At 46.5% G+C, this 16,692-nt stretch overlaps 1 protein-coding gene across 4 annotated transcripts in view; it reads left to right on the plus strand.

The window, feature by feature from the left end:
• The window catches only part of cabin1 (calcineurin binding protein 1), a 696,151-nt gene that overhangs the window by 405,068 nt on the left and 274,391 nt on the right, over nt 1-16,692 (plus strand). For all 4 annotated transcript variants that reach the window (XM_038793568.1, XM_038793562.1, XM_038793549.1 and 1 more), the window contains one exon: nt 14,212-14,375. In XM_038793568.1, the coding sequence (XP_038649496.1) occupies nt 14,212-14,375 (164 nt within the window). The remainder of the gene's footprint in view (nt 1-14,211; nt 14,376-16,692) is intronic.

The following is a 16,692-nucleotide window of genomic DNA, read 5'->3' on the forward strand; positions in this document are numbered from 1 at the left end:
ACCGCATGCACGGTCCCACACCCCCCGCACCGCACGATCCCACACCCACCGCACTGCACGGTCCCACACCCCCCGCACCGCACGATCCCACACCCCCCACATTGTACAGTCCGACAGCTCCCACACTACACGATCCCACCACATCCCACATTTGCACAATCCGACAGTCTCCCACACTGCACAGTCCGACACCCCCCACGTTACACATTCTGACACCTCCCACACTGCACAGTCCGACACCTCCCACATTGCACAGGCTGACACCCCCCACACTGCACGATCCAACACCTCCCACGCTGCACGATCCCACACCCCCGCATCTCACGATCCGATTCCCCCGCACCGCACAATCCCACACCCCCACACCGCACGTTCCCACACCCCTCCGCACCACACGATCGCACACCCCCCGCACCGCATGATCCCACACCCCCCGCACCGCACGATCCCACACCCCTCCGCACGATCCCGCACCGCATGATCCCACACCCCCGCACTGCACGATCCCACACCCCCCGCACCGCACGATCCCACACCCCCGCACCGCATGATCCCGCACCGCATGATCCCACACCCCCGTACTGCACGATCCCACACCCCCCGCACCGCACGATCCCACACCCCTCCGCACGATCCCGCACCACACGATCGCACACCCCCCGCACCGCATGATCCCACACCCCCGCACTGCACGATCCCACACCCCCCGCACCGCACGATCCCACACTGCACGATCCCACACCCCCCGCACTGCACGATCCCACACTGCACGATCGCACACCCCCGCACTGCACGATCCCACACCCCCCACATTTCACAGTCCGACAGCTCCCACATTGCACAGTCCGACAGCTCCCACACGACACAATCCCACACCTCCCACATTGTACAGTCCGACACCCCCCACATTGCACAGTCCGACACCCCCCACACTGCACAGTCTGACACCCCCCACACTGCACAGGCTGACAGCTCCCACATTGCACAGTCTGACACCCCCCACATTGCACAGTCTGACACCCCCCACACTGCACAGTCTGACACCCCCCACGCTGCACAGTCTGACACCTCCCATACTGCACAGTCTGACACCTCCACACTGCACAGTCTGACACCCCCCACGCTGCACAGTCCGACACCCCCCCACACATAACAGTCTGACACCCCCCCACGCTGCACAGTCCGACACCCCCCACGCTGCACAGTCCGACGCCCCCCACGCTGCACAGTCTGACACCCCCCCACACTGCACAGTCTGACACCCCCCACGCTGCACAGTCCGACACCCCCCACGCTGCACAGTCTGACACCCCCCACACTGCACAGTCTGACACCCCCCACATTGCACAGTCTGACACCCCCCACACTGCACAGTCCGACAGCTCCCACATTGCACAGTCTGACACCCCCCACGCTGCACAGTCCGACGCCCCCCACGCTGCACAGTCCGACACCCCCCACGCTGCACAGTCTGACACCCCCACACTGCACAGTCTGACACCCCCCACATTGCACAGTCTGACACCCCCCACACTGCACAGTCCGACAGCTCCCACATTGCACAGTCTGACACCCCCCACACTGCACAGTCTGACACCCCCCACGCTGCACAGTCCGACACCCCCCACACTGCACAGTCCGACACCCCCCACACTGCACAGTCCGACACCTCCCACATCGCACAGTCCGACACCCCCCCCACACTGCACGATCCCACACCCCCCGCACCGCACGATCCCGCACCGCACAATCCCACACTCCCACACCGCACGATCCTGCACCTCACGATCCCACACCCCCGCACCTCACGATCCCACACCCCCGCACCGCACGATCCCACACCCCCGCACCGCACGATCCCACACCCCCGCACCGCACGATGCCACACCCCCGCACCGCACGATCCCACACCCCCGCACCACACGATCCCACACCCCCGCACCGCACGATCCCACACCCCCACACCGCACGATCCCACACCCCCGCACCGCACGATCCCACACCCCCCACATTGCACAGTCCGACAGCTCCCACATTGCACAGTCCGACAGCTCCCACACTACACGATCCCACACCTCCCACATTTTACAGTCCGACAGCTCCCACATTGCACAGTCCGACAGCTCCCACATTGCACAGTCCGATACCCCCCACACTGCACAGTCCGACACCCCCCACACTGCACAGTCCGACACCCCCCACACTGCACAGTCCGACACCCCCCACACTGCACAGTCCGACACCCCCCCACACTGCACAGTCCGACACCCCCCACACTGCACAGTCCGACACCCCCCCACACTGCACAGTCCGACACCCCCCACACTGCACAGTCCGACACCCCCCACACTGCACAGTCTGACACCCCCCACACTGCACAATCCGACACCCCCCACATTGCACAGGCTGACACCCCCCACACTGCACGATCCAACATCCCCCACACCGCACGATCCCACACCCCCGCATCTCACGATCCGATACCCCCGCACCGCACGATCCCACACCCCCACACCGCACGTTCCCACACCCCCCCGCACCGCACGATCCCACACCACCCGCACGTACGATCCCACACCCCCGCACAGCACGATCCCACACCCCCGTACGCACGATCCCACACCCGCGCACCGCACGATCCCACACCCCCGCACCGCACGATCCCACACCCCCGTACCGCATGATCCCACACCCCCGCATCGCACGATCCCACACCCCCGCATCGCACGATCCCACACCCCCACACCACACGATTCGACATCCCCCTGCACAATTCGACACCCCCCTTCACTGCACGATCCCACACACCCACGCCGCACGATTCGACATCCCCCTGCACTGCACGATCCCACACACCCACGCCGCACGATTCGACATCCCCCTGCACTGCACGGTCCCACACTCCCCGCACCGCACGATCCCACACTGCACGACCTGACACTCCCTGCACTACACCACAGCCACATAGTGGTTAGCACTGCTGTCTCACAGCTCCAGGGTCATGGATTTGATTCCTCGGGTGACTGTGTGTGGAGCTTGAAATGTTTCCCTGTGTATTCCTGGGTTTCCTCCGGTGCTCTGGCTTCCTCCCGCAGTCCAAAGATGTGCAGGTTAGATGGATAGGCCATGATAAATTGTCCCTTAGTTGTTGTGTTTGGTCGTTTGTACTTCACGAAGGAACTCACCAAACACTTTGACTTGTCCAAACCAGAATCTTTTATTGAGTCTCTTGTGGTAAGATAGCAATCTGATACAGATCACATTATCATGGAGTCTGCTAACTACTTCTCTGGAACTTGCACCTAGCACTGACCATTCACATGTACGTCTTATTACCCTCTGTCGATGGCCAGATGTGTCTCACTTTATATCCCAGTCCCGATCACAAGACCTTGGTCAGCTAGGGGCTGGTTTAGCTCAGTGGGCTAAACAACTGGTTTGTATCTTAGAGTGTATCATAGAATTTACAGTGCAGAAGGAAGCCATTCGGGCCATCGAGTCTGCACCAGCCCTTGGAAAGAACACCCTACCTAAGCCCACACCTACACCCTAACTCTGTAATCCAGTAACCTTTTTGGACACTAACTAACGGCCAATCCACCTAACCTGCACATCTTTGGACTGTGGGAGGAAACCGGAGCACGCGGAAGAAACCCACACAGACAGTGGAGAACTTGTACACACCGCAAAAAACAGTCACTCAAGCCGGGAATCAAACCTGGGACTCTGGAGCTGTGAAGCAACTGTGGTAACCACAAGGCCAACAGCACGGGTTCAATTCCCATACCAGCTTACCCGAACAGGAGCCGGAATGTGGTGACTAGGGGCTTTTCACAGTACCTTCATACTTGTGACAATAAAATGTTATTACTATCTAGAGACTGCATGGGGTGTCTGTACTGCCGCCTGCTGGTTGGAGGTCACACGCTATCCAACTATGATATCGCCCATGACATATCACCACATTAGTGTCCATAGGTTGGGTTGTATTGAGGGCTTAGGGTGGGGATTAGGCCTGGGTAGGGTGCTCTTTTGGAGGGCCCATGCAGACCCGATGGGCTGAATGGCCTGCACTGTAAGGATTCTATGAGCACCACAGACTGACTTCCTGGGCATATATAATTCTTCTCTGTGATAATGGCTTCAAGGAATAAATTAACCTGTGAAGCACTTTACTGGGAAATAACATTACTTGCTTTGTATCATGACTGTTATTCATTTTGGGCATACAGCTGCACTGTAGAACGTTACCAGGAAAGTCTCCAGCACAGCATAGTCAAGCAGTGAAAGATGGCAGCACGGTCCCAGACCGGTAGAATTACTTGATGCATGAAAATAAATAATTTCTGTTTTCTTTTAAAAGTCAGCTATTGGTGGTTTTCAACCAGAATAGTAATTACAGATCCCTCACCTGTCTAAATTATACTATGAACTCCTTTTACATTTTACATTACTGAATGTGAAGCTCATTAGTGTCATGTTAAAAGGAGATGCACTGAGTTTTACCAGGGCTTTTTGATATTGTGAACATTAATGTGACCTTTGATATGGAAGCTTTTATCTTCTCTTAACCTACCTGTGGAATAATTCACTGCATTACATCTCTTTGTTCTTGATGGACTGGGATTAGGCTCAGTGACTCCTATTAGCAATACAGGCACTGTATCGAGCATAACTCCAATGTCTACCTGCTGATGAGACAGCTGCAGAGTACAAATATTTTTCCTGGTGTTTGCTGTTTCCCAGGCTGTGTCTGCTGGAATAGCAGTAACCAGTTGCCTGCGATGCAATATTTCTGCCATCAGGATATGAGTTGAAAGTGGTCCCGATTTGAGCCCTTGCGTAGTCACAGGTTCAGCTTCCGTTGCTGGTGAACAAAGCTCAGCTTGATCATCATTCCAGGTCACTGGACAAAGTTGAAGTGCAAGCAACAATCCTGTGAATCAATTCTGGGTGTACCTAGGCCTCCCATCTCCTCTTTTGGCAGCCTTAGTCAGCTCGAGACCTCGTCAATCTGGTTAATTGTCCATTTTTTTCTGAAACAGGCTTTGAAATAGATCTCCGCTGAATTCACTGATGCTGCAACAGTGATAGATCTGTGATACTAAGGAACAATCAAGAGGGAATTATTCTTTCATGTGATGAGTGTCACTGGCAGGTTATTGTCCATTCCTAATTTCCCCTTGAGAAGGTGGTGGTGAGCTGCAGTCCATACGGTGCAGGAACACTCACAGTGCTGTTACGGAGGGAGTCCCAGGATTGTTTTAAATGTCTGAAGCTTTGTTCTGAACAGCGCATTTGTCAAAAGTGGTACAGAAACCTTAGTTGTTATCAAATTCAATAACTACACTAATTCTCTTCCTCTGAAGTAAAAAAATTGAAATGTGTACAAAAGGGTGGATTGCAAAGGATTCAGTTTTAATCTTGAGTTTGATTGTGCATTTTCCTCTCAACTAAAGAAATAGATTGGCATAAATAACCCAATTTAATACTATATTTATACGTGGGCAGCACGGTAGCATTGTGGATAGCACAATTGTTTCACAGCTCCAGGGTCCCAGGTTCGATTCCGGCTTGGGTCACTGTCTGTGCGGAGTCTGCACATCCTCCCCGTGTGTGCGTGGGTTTCCTCTGGGTGCTCCAGTTTCCTCTCACAATCCAAAGATGTGCAGGTTAGGTGGATTGGCCATGATAAATTGCCCTTCGTATTGGGTGGGGTTGATAGGTTATGGGGATAGGGTGGAGGTGTTGACCTTGGGTAGGGTGCTCTTTCCAAGAGCCGGTGCAGACTCGATGGGCTGAATGGCCTCCTTCTGCACTGTAAATTCTATGTAATACTTCACAATTGTTGAATTATTTCAACAAACAAAAATAAACATCTTCCTTTCCCTAACTCCTGAACATGGAAAGCCTGCAATCGAAAACCACAGCCGTTGACCATTAAGATACCCTGAGGGTGGCAGCACGGTGGCGCAGTGGTTAGCACTGCTATTTCACGGCGTCATGGTCCCAGGTTTGATCCTGGCTCTGGGTCACTGTCCGTGTGGAGTTTGTACATTCTCCCCGTGTTTGCATGGGTTTCGCCCCCACAACCCAAAGATGTGCAGGTTAGGTGGATTGGCCACGCTAAATTGCCCCTTAATTTGAAAAAATTAATTGGGCACTCTAAATTTATTTTAAAAAAGGATCGTCTGAGGCAACTGAGAAACTTTGCAGCTTAATGGCGGAGAATTAAATCATCATTTTGGGATGGAGAGGGGAGCACTAATAAACATGGAAGGAGAGGCTTCGCTGGTGACGGTAGAAGATTTGCTTGAGTGACAAGGGAAATCACTGCTTCAATCCTGCATGCAGTGCTATAAAAAAACATTTACCTGTTGGATCTGCCCCCCTTAGCTTCTGGGTTTCCCAAGCCCTGGAAAACCTGGTCAGCCAATGTTGAAATTAAATGTCTGCCAAAAATCAGAAATGGAGCCTCATTAAAAAATTATAATGATTGATTTGCCTCTCCAAATTATGTGTCATTCGCGCTCCCACAAACTCACCTCAGTTGAAACAGACATTCACCGTGGATTTGTATTCACTTACTGCGTTTTGTGGATTTAAATGCCCCACCAATCCTCTCCTGCCCATCCCCTATCAAAATACACCAACGTTCATTTACCTAAATTGTAATTCTTTTTCTGCTTGTGTTCACATTATGCAATTATTAACATCTTGTTTTTAGTCACAATCTTCATCAGAATCAACTGCACCCCCGATTTAGTGCCATCCACACATGATGAGTGGGTCCAAATCATTTATGATGCCAACATTACTGGACCCCGCACCAATTTTTGTGGAACTCCATTTCCCATCTTCCACCAATCTGTGTAAATACCTTGAACCCTTATTCTGTTCTGTTTTGTAGCCAGTTTGTTATCCATTCTGCTACTTCTCCTCTGATTCCACATTTCTAACGTTAGTAAAGTATTTACTTTGTGTTATCTTAATGAAAGCTTTTTTAAAAAATAAAAATACATCACAGCTATTTCATTACTGTTTATCTGCTCTTTCTGGCAGTTCAAATAATTCATCGTGGTTAGTCACAAACAACCTTTACTGCTAAATTCAGTTTCTTCTCCTCACTATTTTGTTTTGGTTTCTTGATATTCTTCCTACTACTGATGTTAACTGGTCTATAGTTTCCTGGACTTGTTTTATCTCGAATTTTAAATACAAGAATATCATTCACTGCCTTCCAGTCCTCTGGCACTCAGATAAAATACTAAAATGTTTATACTCCCTCTGTTCTTTTTATCGATCCTTTCTTCTTTTAGTACATGCGGATGCAGTGCATTTAAACCAGGGATTTTATCCTTTTAATTTGAATAGTTTATTAATTACACCTCCCTCTGGTAAATAGTAAGGCAAATTCATTTTTATTATTTCTGTAATTTTGCTGTCATTGTGAGAGAGTTTGTGCTTCCCTTTTGCTATCTGAATTTTCCTTTGGTTGCTTGCATTTGTAGAATACTTCACTATTTATTATATTTCATGAAAATGTTATATGTAGTTCCACTTTGCCTTTTTAATTCTTTTTGACTTCTTCCCACTGTTACCTTTTGTTATCCACTTCTTTGTTGTCCAGGTATCTGGTGTTTGCACTTTTGTTTAGTTTTAGGTTTACCATCATTTCCGTTTATTCATCCTTAGTGTTTCATTATTGGCTAGTCTGTTCTTGTTTTTCTAGCAGAGAATATTTCTCCAGAATACTATTCATCACTTCAAGTGTTGCTGTTCAATCTCTCTGCCACTTTTTTCTAGTTTATCTTTCCTAGATACATAGAACATACAGTGCAGAAGGAGGCCATTCGGCCCATCGAGTCTGCACTGACCCACTTAAGCCCTCACTTCCACCCTATCCCCATAACCCAATAACCCCATCTAACCTTTTTGGTCACTAAGGGCAATTTCTCATGACCAATCCACCTAACCTCCATGTCTTTGGACTGTGGGAAGAAACCGGAGCACCCAGAGGAAACCCAGGCAGATACGGGGAGAACGTGCAGACTCCTCACAGACAGTGACCCAGCAGGGAATCGAGCCTAGGACCCTGGCGCTGTGAAGCCACAGTGCTCACCATGTCATAATATACATATGTATATAATGGAGTGCAGACAGACAGTGATTGACACAGAGGATGACCAGTAAGCACACAGAACACAGCAGCCAATCACCAGACAGGACACGACCACTATAAAGCCAGAGGGCACCAGGTTTCCCGCTCTCTCGGGACCCAGCCTCTGAGACAGTCAGAGCTCGTGAGCTAGCCAGTGCAAACACCATGTGGTAGCTAGTAAGTCTGGTCAGGCTAGTGTCAGGTCTCCATTCAAGTCAGCATAGTGTCAACCCACAGTTGAACATGTAAAATAGTTTAGATGTTAAATAAAATCATGTTGCATCTCATCAAGTGTTGGAAGTCTGTCTCTCGCTACACTGCATCAAGTGCAGTCTACATCGACCCAGCCAGCCCAACACATCAAACCACTTGTGCTACCGTGCTGCCCTTCTGCTACCGTGCTGATAGATCGCTAGATTATCCAGAGATCAGTGCAGTTACTTAACACAGACTATCCACTTGTTTTTAGAACATAAATTCACATATGTATAATAACTACCGATAAAGTCCTTTCCCTTTTTGTACTGTCGGGTTATGCTGACACAAAACAGAAATCCAACACTGTACACATTGAAAAACTTGATCATGTTGTTGGTTCTTATTTTTAAACTGGACTTTTCTGCCGCACAAAGACAATTGGAGTTGTCTAACGGGTATGAAATTTTAGATGCTGATGAAGTGAGCAATGCAACTGAGTCAGGGGTAGATGGCTCGAGGGTAACCAAAGTACCCTAGTGCCGGAGTGTTTTCTTATTTCCTCAAAATGAACTTTTTTCTTGCCTGTTACTTTGGTCTTTGTCTTCTGTCTTCCTCATTCTTTAGCTCACATTGTTTACCACAAATGAGCACTTCCCCCTGCCCCACCCAGCCATCGGTCATAGACATTTGCAGGGTATTAAGAGGTGTTAAATTATTGAATTCTGCTGATCATTCTCTCTTCAACCAACCAGTTCAGCATTCACTAACATTCAGATCAACTAAATACTAGTATTTAACTGATTAGCTGACCTGGCTTACAGCTTCCTCACAGACCCCCCTGCATGCCAATCGTCAGAGCTGTCCGAGGCGATGACAGCCAGTCAAAACCCTAGCTGCAGAGGTGAGTGCTATAGGTCCTTTCAGTGATCTTATAGAACTTTACAATGTCAGAGAAGACCATTCAGCTCATGACATCTGTATCTATGCCAGTTCTGATGAGCTAACCGCTAGCTCCAAAGCTCTGCTTTTTCCCGTTACCTTTGAATTTGATCTGTTTTCAAATACATTTATTTATCAACTTAGAATCGATAATAGCTTTTAAAAAAAATTGAATTCCACAACTGTTTCACATCTTAACTTACTTTTAATATGAAAAAAGTGACCTCTTCCTTCATTCTTTAGTGGTGTTATTAAAGTAATCCTTCTAGTTACCCACCCACCATGTAGAAATGTTTTTCCCCTATTAACCTATCAGAACCTCATAATTTGAACACTTATAATTAACCTCTTTGACTTTAAGATTCTTACATCAAGTTTTAAGTTCTATAATTAAAACCCATCATCCCTTATATCAGATTCAATGAAGAGCAGAAGGGCATGCCAGGAACAACACCAGGTATACCTAAAAACCTCGTGAAGTTACAACACAGGACTATGGGTGGCATGGTAGCACGGTGGTTAGCACTGTTGCTTCACAGCGCCAGGGACCCGGGCGCTTGGGTCACTGTCTGTGCGAAGTCTGCACATTCTCCCTGTGTCTGTGTGGATTTCCTCTGGGTGCTCCGGTTTCCTCCCACAGTCCCGAAAGACGTGCTTATTAGGTGAATTGGACATTCTGATTTTCCCCTCAGTGTACACTAACAGGCACCAGAGTGTGGCGTCATGGGGATTTTCACAGTAATTTCATTGTAGTGTTAATGTAAGCCCACTTGTGACACTAATAGAAAGTTATTATTATTATTACTTGCATGCCAGACAACATAATCAGCAAGTAATAGACAGAGCTAAGCAATTCCACAATAAGCAGATCAAATCTAAGCTCTGTAATTCTGCTACATCCAGTCTTGAATGGTGATGGACAAAACAACTCAGTGGAGTAGGAGGCTCCACAAATATCAATCCTCAGTGATGGAGGAGCCCAGTACATCAGTGTGAAAGAAAAAACTGAAGGATTCGTAACAGTGCTGAGTGGATGACTCAACTCTGCTTCCTCCAGAGATCCCCAGCATCACAGATGTCAGTCTTCAGTCAATTCGATTCACTCCACATGATGTCAAGAAACGGCTGAGGGCACCTCATACTGCAAAGTCTATGGGCACTGACAATACTCCAGCCTTGTGCTCCAGAAATTGAGGTGCCCCGAGCCAAGTTATTCCAATACAGCTACAACGCTGCTATCTACCCGACAATGTGAAAATTGCCCAGGTATGTCCTGTGCACGAAATGCAGGATAAATCAAACACAGTCAATTACCCCTCCATCAGTCCACCCTCGATCATCAGTAAAGTGATGGAAAGGGTCATCAAAGTGTTGTCAAGTGGCATTTGCTTAACAATGACCTGCTCACTGATGCTCAGTTTGAGTTCCACCAGGTTCACTCAGATGAGGCTGAGTGACTGCCCCTGACATCAAGGCAGTATTTGACTGAGTGTGACATCAAGGAGCCCTGGCAAAACTGGAGTTAATGTGAATGCTGGGGTAGAATCCCCCACCGGCTGGAGTCATAACTAGCACAAAGCTAGGTGGTTGTGGTCCAACCATCTTAATCATCTTTATTGTCACAAGTAGACTTACATTGCAATGAAGTTACTGTGAAAAGCCACTAGTCGCCACATTCCAGCGCCTGTTCGGGTACATGGAGGAAGAATTCAGAACGCCCAATTCACCTAACAGCACGTCTTTCGGGACTAGTGGGAGGAAACCGGAGCACCCGGAGGAAACCCACACAGACACAGGGAGAACGTGCAGACTCCGCACAGACAGTGACCCAGCCGTGAATTGAACCTGGGACCCTAGCTCTAGAAGGACAAGGGCAGCAGATATTTGGGAACACCACCAACACCACCACCTGTAAATTACCCTCCCAAATTGCTCACCTTAGAAATATATTGTTGTTGCTTCTCTGTCATTGGGCCAAAATCCTGAAACTCCCTTTAATAAACACCCATTAATAAAACCATGCTTCATATGCTTTGTTATCTCTCTGTTTGATATCAACACTAAACAGGATGGCTGGATGAGTGCAGGACAAGAGAGATTTCCCTGCATGAATTGTAAACATAGAACAGTACAGCACAGAACAGGCCCTTCGGCCCTCGATGTTGTGCCGAGCCATGATCACCCTACTCAAACCCACACTATACCCGTAACCCAACAACCCCCCCTTAACCTTACTTTTAGGACACTACGGGCAATTTAGCATGGCCAATCCACCTAACCCGCACATCTTTGGACTGTGGGAGGAAACCGGAGCACCCGGAGGAAACCCACGCACACACGGGGAGGACGTGCAGACTCCGCACAGACAGTGACCCAGCCGGGAATCGAACCTGGGACCCTGGAGCTGTGAAGCATTTATGCTAACCACCATGCTACCGCGCTGCTAAACAAAGGAGAAATTCCAGCCCTTGGGTTGAATTTTGGCTTTGTTTATCGTTGCAGCCATTACGATTGGCCAAGCTTGTGTCATATTTGAACGGTATATTGATTGACAGCTTTAATTGTATCACCCCTCTTCCCAGGCCCTGTGACCTCTCATTCTCCAGGCCTGTATCCAATCTCCCATTCTCCAGACCTTGTATTCTGCTCCCTTCCCAGACCCTGTATTCTACCACTCCCCCATTGCAACGCCTGTATTTCTTTCCCCCATGCATTATACCCCCACTCTGTCTCCATTTCCTGTATTCCTCCAACTCCCCAGACCCTGCATTTCCCCCGTCCCCAGGCCCTCCATTCCAAAAATCTGAATTGATAAACATTGGAAATATACAGAATTTGAAGTGACCTTTAAGTTCTGACTCTTTCTGACATGTTGAACCCAGTCAATCAGAATTTCTATGCACTTCATGAAGTGAGATGTCAATGCTGGGAAATGAACTCTTGTCATCCCATTGTCAGTATTAAATACAACCAGCTGCTGAGTAAAACTACCATTATTCTGCCCACCCTCTAGAGCATCACCACTCTGAAATTTCCCTCAAGTTTAAAATAAAAATACAGAAAAGTTCCTTAAACAGGCTCAGATATTTGTATAAGAACAATGTACTACAGGTGCTAGGGATCTAAAATAGAAACGTAAAGTTGTATGTTCTATGTAAATAATCAGCAAGTCTGGCAGCATCTGTGGAGTTAGAATCATAGTTAACGTTTCAGGTCGGTGATCCTACATCCGAACTGAGTTAACTTGATTTCTCTCCATGGCTGCTGCCATTCCTACTGTGTACTTCCAACATTGTCTGCTAAGATATCTGTAATTTGATATATAAAACAGCTGAATAAAATTGAGGTCTTCACAAGCTTCCTCCATACAAACGACATAAAGCTAGCGTTGTGATGATAGTTCCTACATCATTAAAGCATTGGCTTTCCAAACTTCATCCTCTGGAAAATCTCTTAAATAGAAAAGTTGCTTTGCTCTTTCAGTAGTTAAATACCTCTTTAAAATGAGCAGCGTGTTAAAAATGTATCATTCTTGTATTAAAGATCATTTGCAAGCCTGATTTTATTTTTTAATAGGGTACCATGTGGCAGGGGACGGTGTAGAATTAATGGAATCATAGCAAGCTGGATTAAAAACTGCTTAGAGGGAAAAAACAGAGTAGATGTCAAAGGCAACTTTACAGATTGGTTGGAAGTGAATAAAAGTGTTCCATGTGGTTCAGTTTTGAGCCTATTTCTGTCCACTGTGTATTTGGACACAGTAAGAAGTCTTACAACACCAGGTTAAAGTCCAACAGGTTTGTTTCAAACACGAGCTTTTGGAGCACTGCTCCTTCCTCTTCCTAAAAATGAGCAAATGGAATTCAATGTCAGTAAATGTGAGGTGATGCATTTTGGTTTAAAACAAATAACGGCAGTAATTATACTCTGAAAGTAGGCAGGGCGTTGTGGAAGAACAAAGAGACTCGAGTATAGATTTACAGAATATGAAAGGCAATATTTCAGGTTGATATGGCTGTTTTTTTAAAACCCACTGGACTCTAGATTTTATCACGAGCATGTAAAAGCCAAGAGGAGGTGATATGTCTATATGAAACTTTAATAATATTTCAGTGTAGTATGTGCCATTCTGGCTCTACACTATTTGGAGCATGGTGAGGTTTTATAGCGGGTGTACACAGTTTCACTAGAATATTGTCTGGTTGTTGAGATAAAAGTACAACAAAAGACTTTTTAAAAATGGCTTTTTGTTATCACACTGCAGATTATTGGTTTTCTTTATTCATTCGTAGGATGAGAGTCTTATTGGCATTTGATGTCAATCCTTAATTGCCCTCGAGAAGCTGGTAATTTGACGGAAGCATTCAAAACTTTGACAAGATCAGGCAGGGTGTGTATAGAACCAGACTGTTTCAAGTAGTTGAGGGGTAATAAAAGGCAGGAGAAATTCCATTACACATGGAGTTGTGAGACGTGAGTTTATTTGTAGGATGAGAGGTTAAGGCAGAAACTTTCAACATTGAAGATTAGATAGTTGGATGAAGGTGAAGGGATAATGGGGACAGAGCGATTGGAGCTTTTTTCTCACGTGGAGGGTAATCCCCAGCAGGTTAGGCTGAATGGCTTCTTTCCATGATGTAACTTCTGTCTATTTCTGTGACCTTGTATTATTGGGTGGGATTGTTGAGTTATGATCTCTCCAGTAACCCATGGAAATCTATCTGTCCTGGGATTGCTCAGCTTTTCTGAAAATTACATAATATGGAGCAAATAGGACTGAATTCTCCCTCCGCTGTAAGCAATGTGGTAATTTAGTGTAATGTTTTGAAATCATGGATTCAAGTATTTCTGACATTATCTCCCTAATTTTAAACCTGACGACTAAACAAATCAAACTTTTTTTTTCTTTGCAGGGAATCTGGCGTATTCCTGTGGATGAAATTGACCGCCCTGGCAGTTTTGCCTCCCATATGAACCGTTCGATTGTTATCTTACTTGACGTTCTATCACAGCTGAAGGACCATAATACACTGCTGAGAGTATCTTCCATGCTTCAAAGGACACCTGACCAGGGAAAGTAAGTGTGCACCTTCAGAGCTTCTGAATCAACAGCTGTTTGTACTTTGGGGTCCTATAACTGACTTTGATTTCAGAAAACTTAATAATCCAGGATTTTGAGCACCTGACAGCCTTTGTTGCCTATTGGTAAGGTGTGTGGCACATTAGGCCTCCCTGCAGCTTGAGATCTGGATAGTGGTGTGGGAAAGTATAATAAGCTCGAGACCAATATCAAGACGAGTCAGTGTTGTTACAGTAAATCCAATATGGATGTTAGGACCATACTTATCAATTGACAATTTTGTTTGCTTTGCTAAGTGCACGTTAATTCTGTTTCCGTTAGGTCTATGTCTTTATAGCCTACATTGGAACCTCCTACCTCAACTGTAGGAACATGTCCTAATGGATACTGCCTTTGTATATTGGACATTCCACTATGTTGACATTGAGAAATATGAACCAATGCCTAGTTATTATGAGGAAGGTTACGCATAAAAATATCTATAATAATAACAGAAAATGTTCAAAATGCAGGTTTAGCAGAGCAACAGAGTTAACGTTTCAGGTCAATAACCTTTCATCAGAACAGGGTAAAGTTAGAGATGTAATAGGTTTTGAGGAAGGGATGGGGGGCCAAGGATTAAAGGAAGGTCTGTAACAATGTGGAAGACAGAAGAGATTGAATGACAGAAGAGTTGGTCTTACCTGGCCAAAGGGAATGGTGATGAGGCAAGAAAAGAAACAAAAGAAGCAAAAATAAGAGGAAAAGGGAAACAAAATGGGGAGATAGAATGTATGGTTTGAAGTTGTTGAATGCAATGTTAATGTAGTTTATTTTTCCAGGTTAATGAAATAAAATTATGAATGTGAACAACCCATTTTCTAAAATGGGGTGAGAAGTCAAAGAGTCATTTCCTCATTTAAATGATAGTAAGAATAAATCTGTAATGCACCTTCCCATTGCCGGTCTCTCAGCCCATCATTGTGTTTTGTAGCCACCCTGCTCGTACACAACAGGAACAGCAAGTACTTCAGGTATCTACTTCCCCAAAATCCCATGCTGTTTCCATTTCATCTATTTCTTGTTCTTCTATAAATTGAAATATAAATTGTTTATTGTCACAAGTAGGCTTCAAATGAAGTTACTGTGAAAAGCCCCTCGTCGCCACATTCCGGCGCCTGTTCGGGGAGGCTGGTATGGGAGTATTAGAGTACGGGAAATTTTAGAGTATCCAATTCATTTTTCCAATTAAGGGGTAATTTAGCGTGGCCAATCCATCTACCTTGCACATCTTTGGATTGTGATGGCGAAACCCACGCAAACAAGGGGAGAATGTGCAAACTCCACATGGACAATGACCCAGGGTCGGGATCGAACCTGGGACCTCGGCGCCGTGAGGCAGCAGTGCTAACCACTGCGCCACTGTGCTGCCCCCATTTTATCTATTTCTAATAAATTTTCTTCTTTCCCCATTTTCTTACTCAATTTAATTTGGTTTGTTTTTCTCTTCTGGTTAATTTGAATACTTAACCTTTAATTATTTTGGACTTCCAGTGACAGCATGTAAGAGGAAGTCATGCATTAGGTAGCTCCCGCCAGGGTACTTGTTTTTTTGCCCGGTTCCCAGGGTTTTTTGGTGGACAATCTCTTTTTATAAGTAAGTAAAGGGGTCCAAAAGGAGATGTGTGAAAAAAGTCCACAACTAAGAAGTCTGCGGCTGGAAATTCTTTAATTGACTCGGAGGCATTGCATCGAGCCTCAGCAGGAAAGATGGCGGTGGCGGGTCAGGCAGCTGGGATCATCCCATTCGCATCAGATATGCTGACTGGTGTACTGGCCAATGAATTAAAAAAACAGATTGAGAAGCATTTCAAGAGGCAATGCAGAGTGATGTTAGACATTCTGCATAAGTCGATTGAGGAGGTGCTGGATCCTGTTCGTGAGAAGCTGGAGAGAGCTTTGGAAACTGTAGAGAGCATGGCGAGGTGTTGAAAGGGATGGCGATAAAAAAGCCTCGTTGGAAGCTGAGATCTCATTTGTGGTTAAAGGATCAAGAATCTGAGGGCAAAGGTAGATTGACCAGGAGGAGCTTGCGAGTATGTGTGTTACCTTTAGGTTAAAGGACCATAACTTCAATACTTCAGAAGAAGCAGAAGCCTTTGTTACAGAGCATGGACTGGGGTTGAGTTAAACTGGCTCTGTGTGGACTTGTTATGATTGTTTATAGGCAGGGGTTTTGTTGGATTTTGTATCCTGTATTGTGTACATACCTGTTGTGATTTCTTTGGCTTGATTTTTTTTTGAGTTGGGAAGGAGTATTTTGTACAAGTTGTAC

This window comes from Scyliorhinus canicula, chromosome 1 (genome assembly GCF_902713615.1).
Source record: "Scyliorhinus canicula chromosome 1, sScyCan1.1, whole genome shotgun sequence".
Taxonomy (NCBI): Eukaryota; Metazoa; Chordata; class Chondrichthyes; order Carcharhiniformes; family Scyliorhinidae; genus Scyliorhinus; species Scyliorhinus canicula.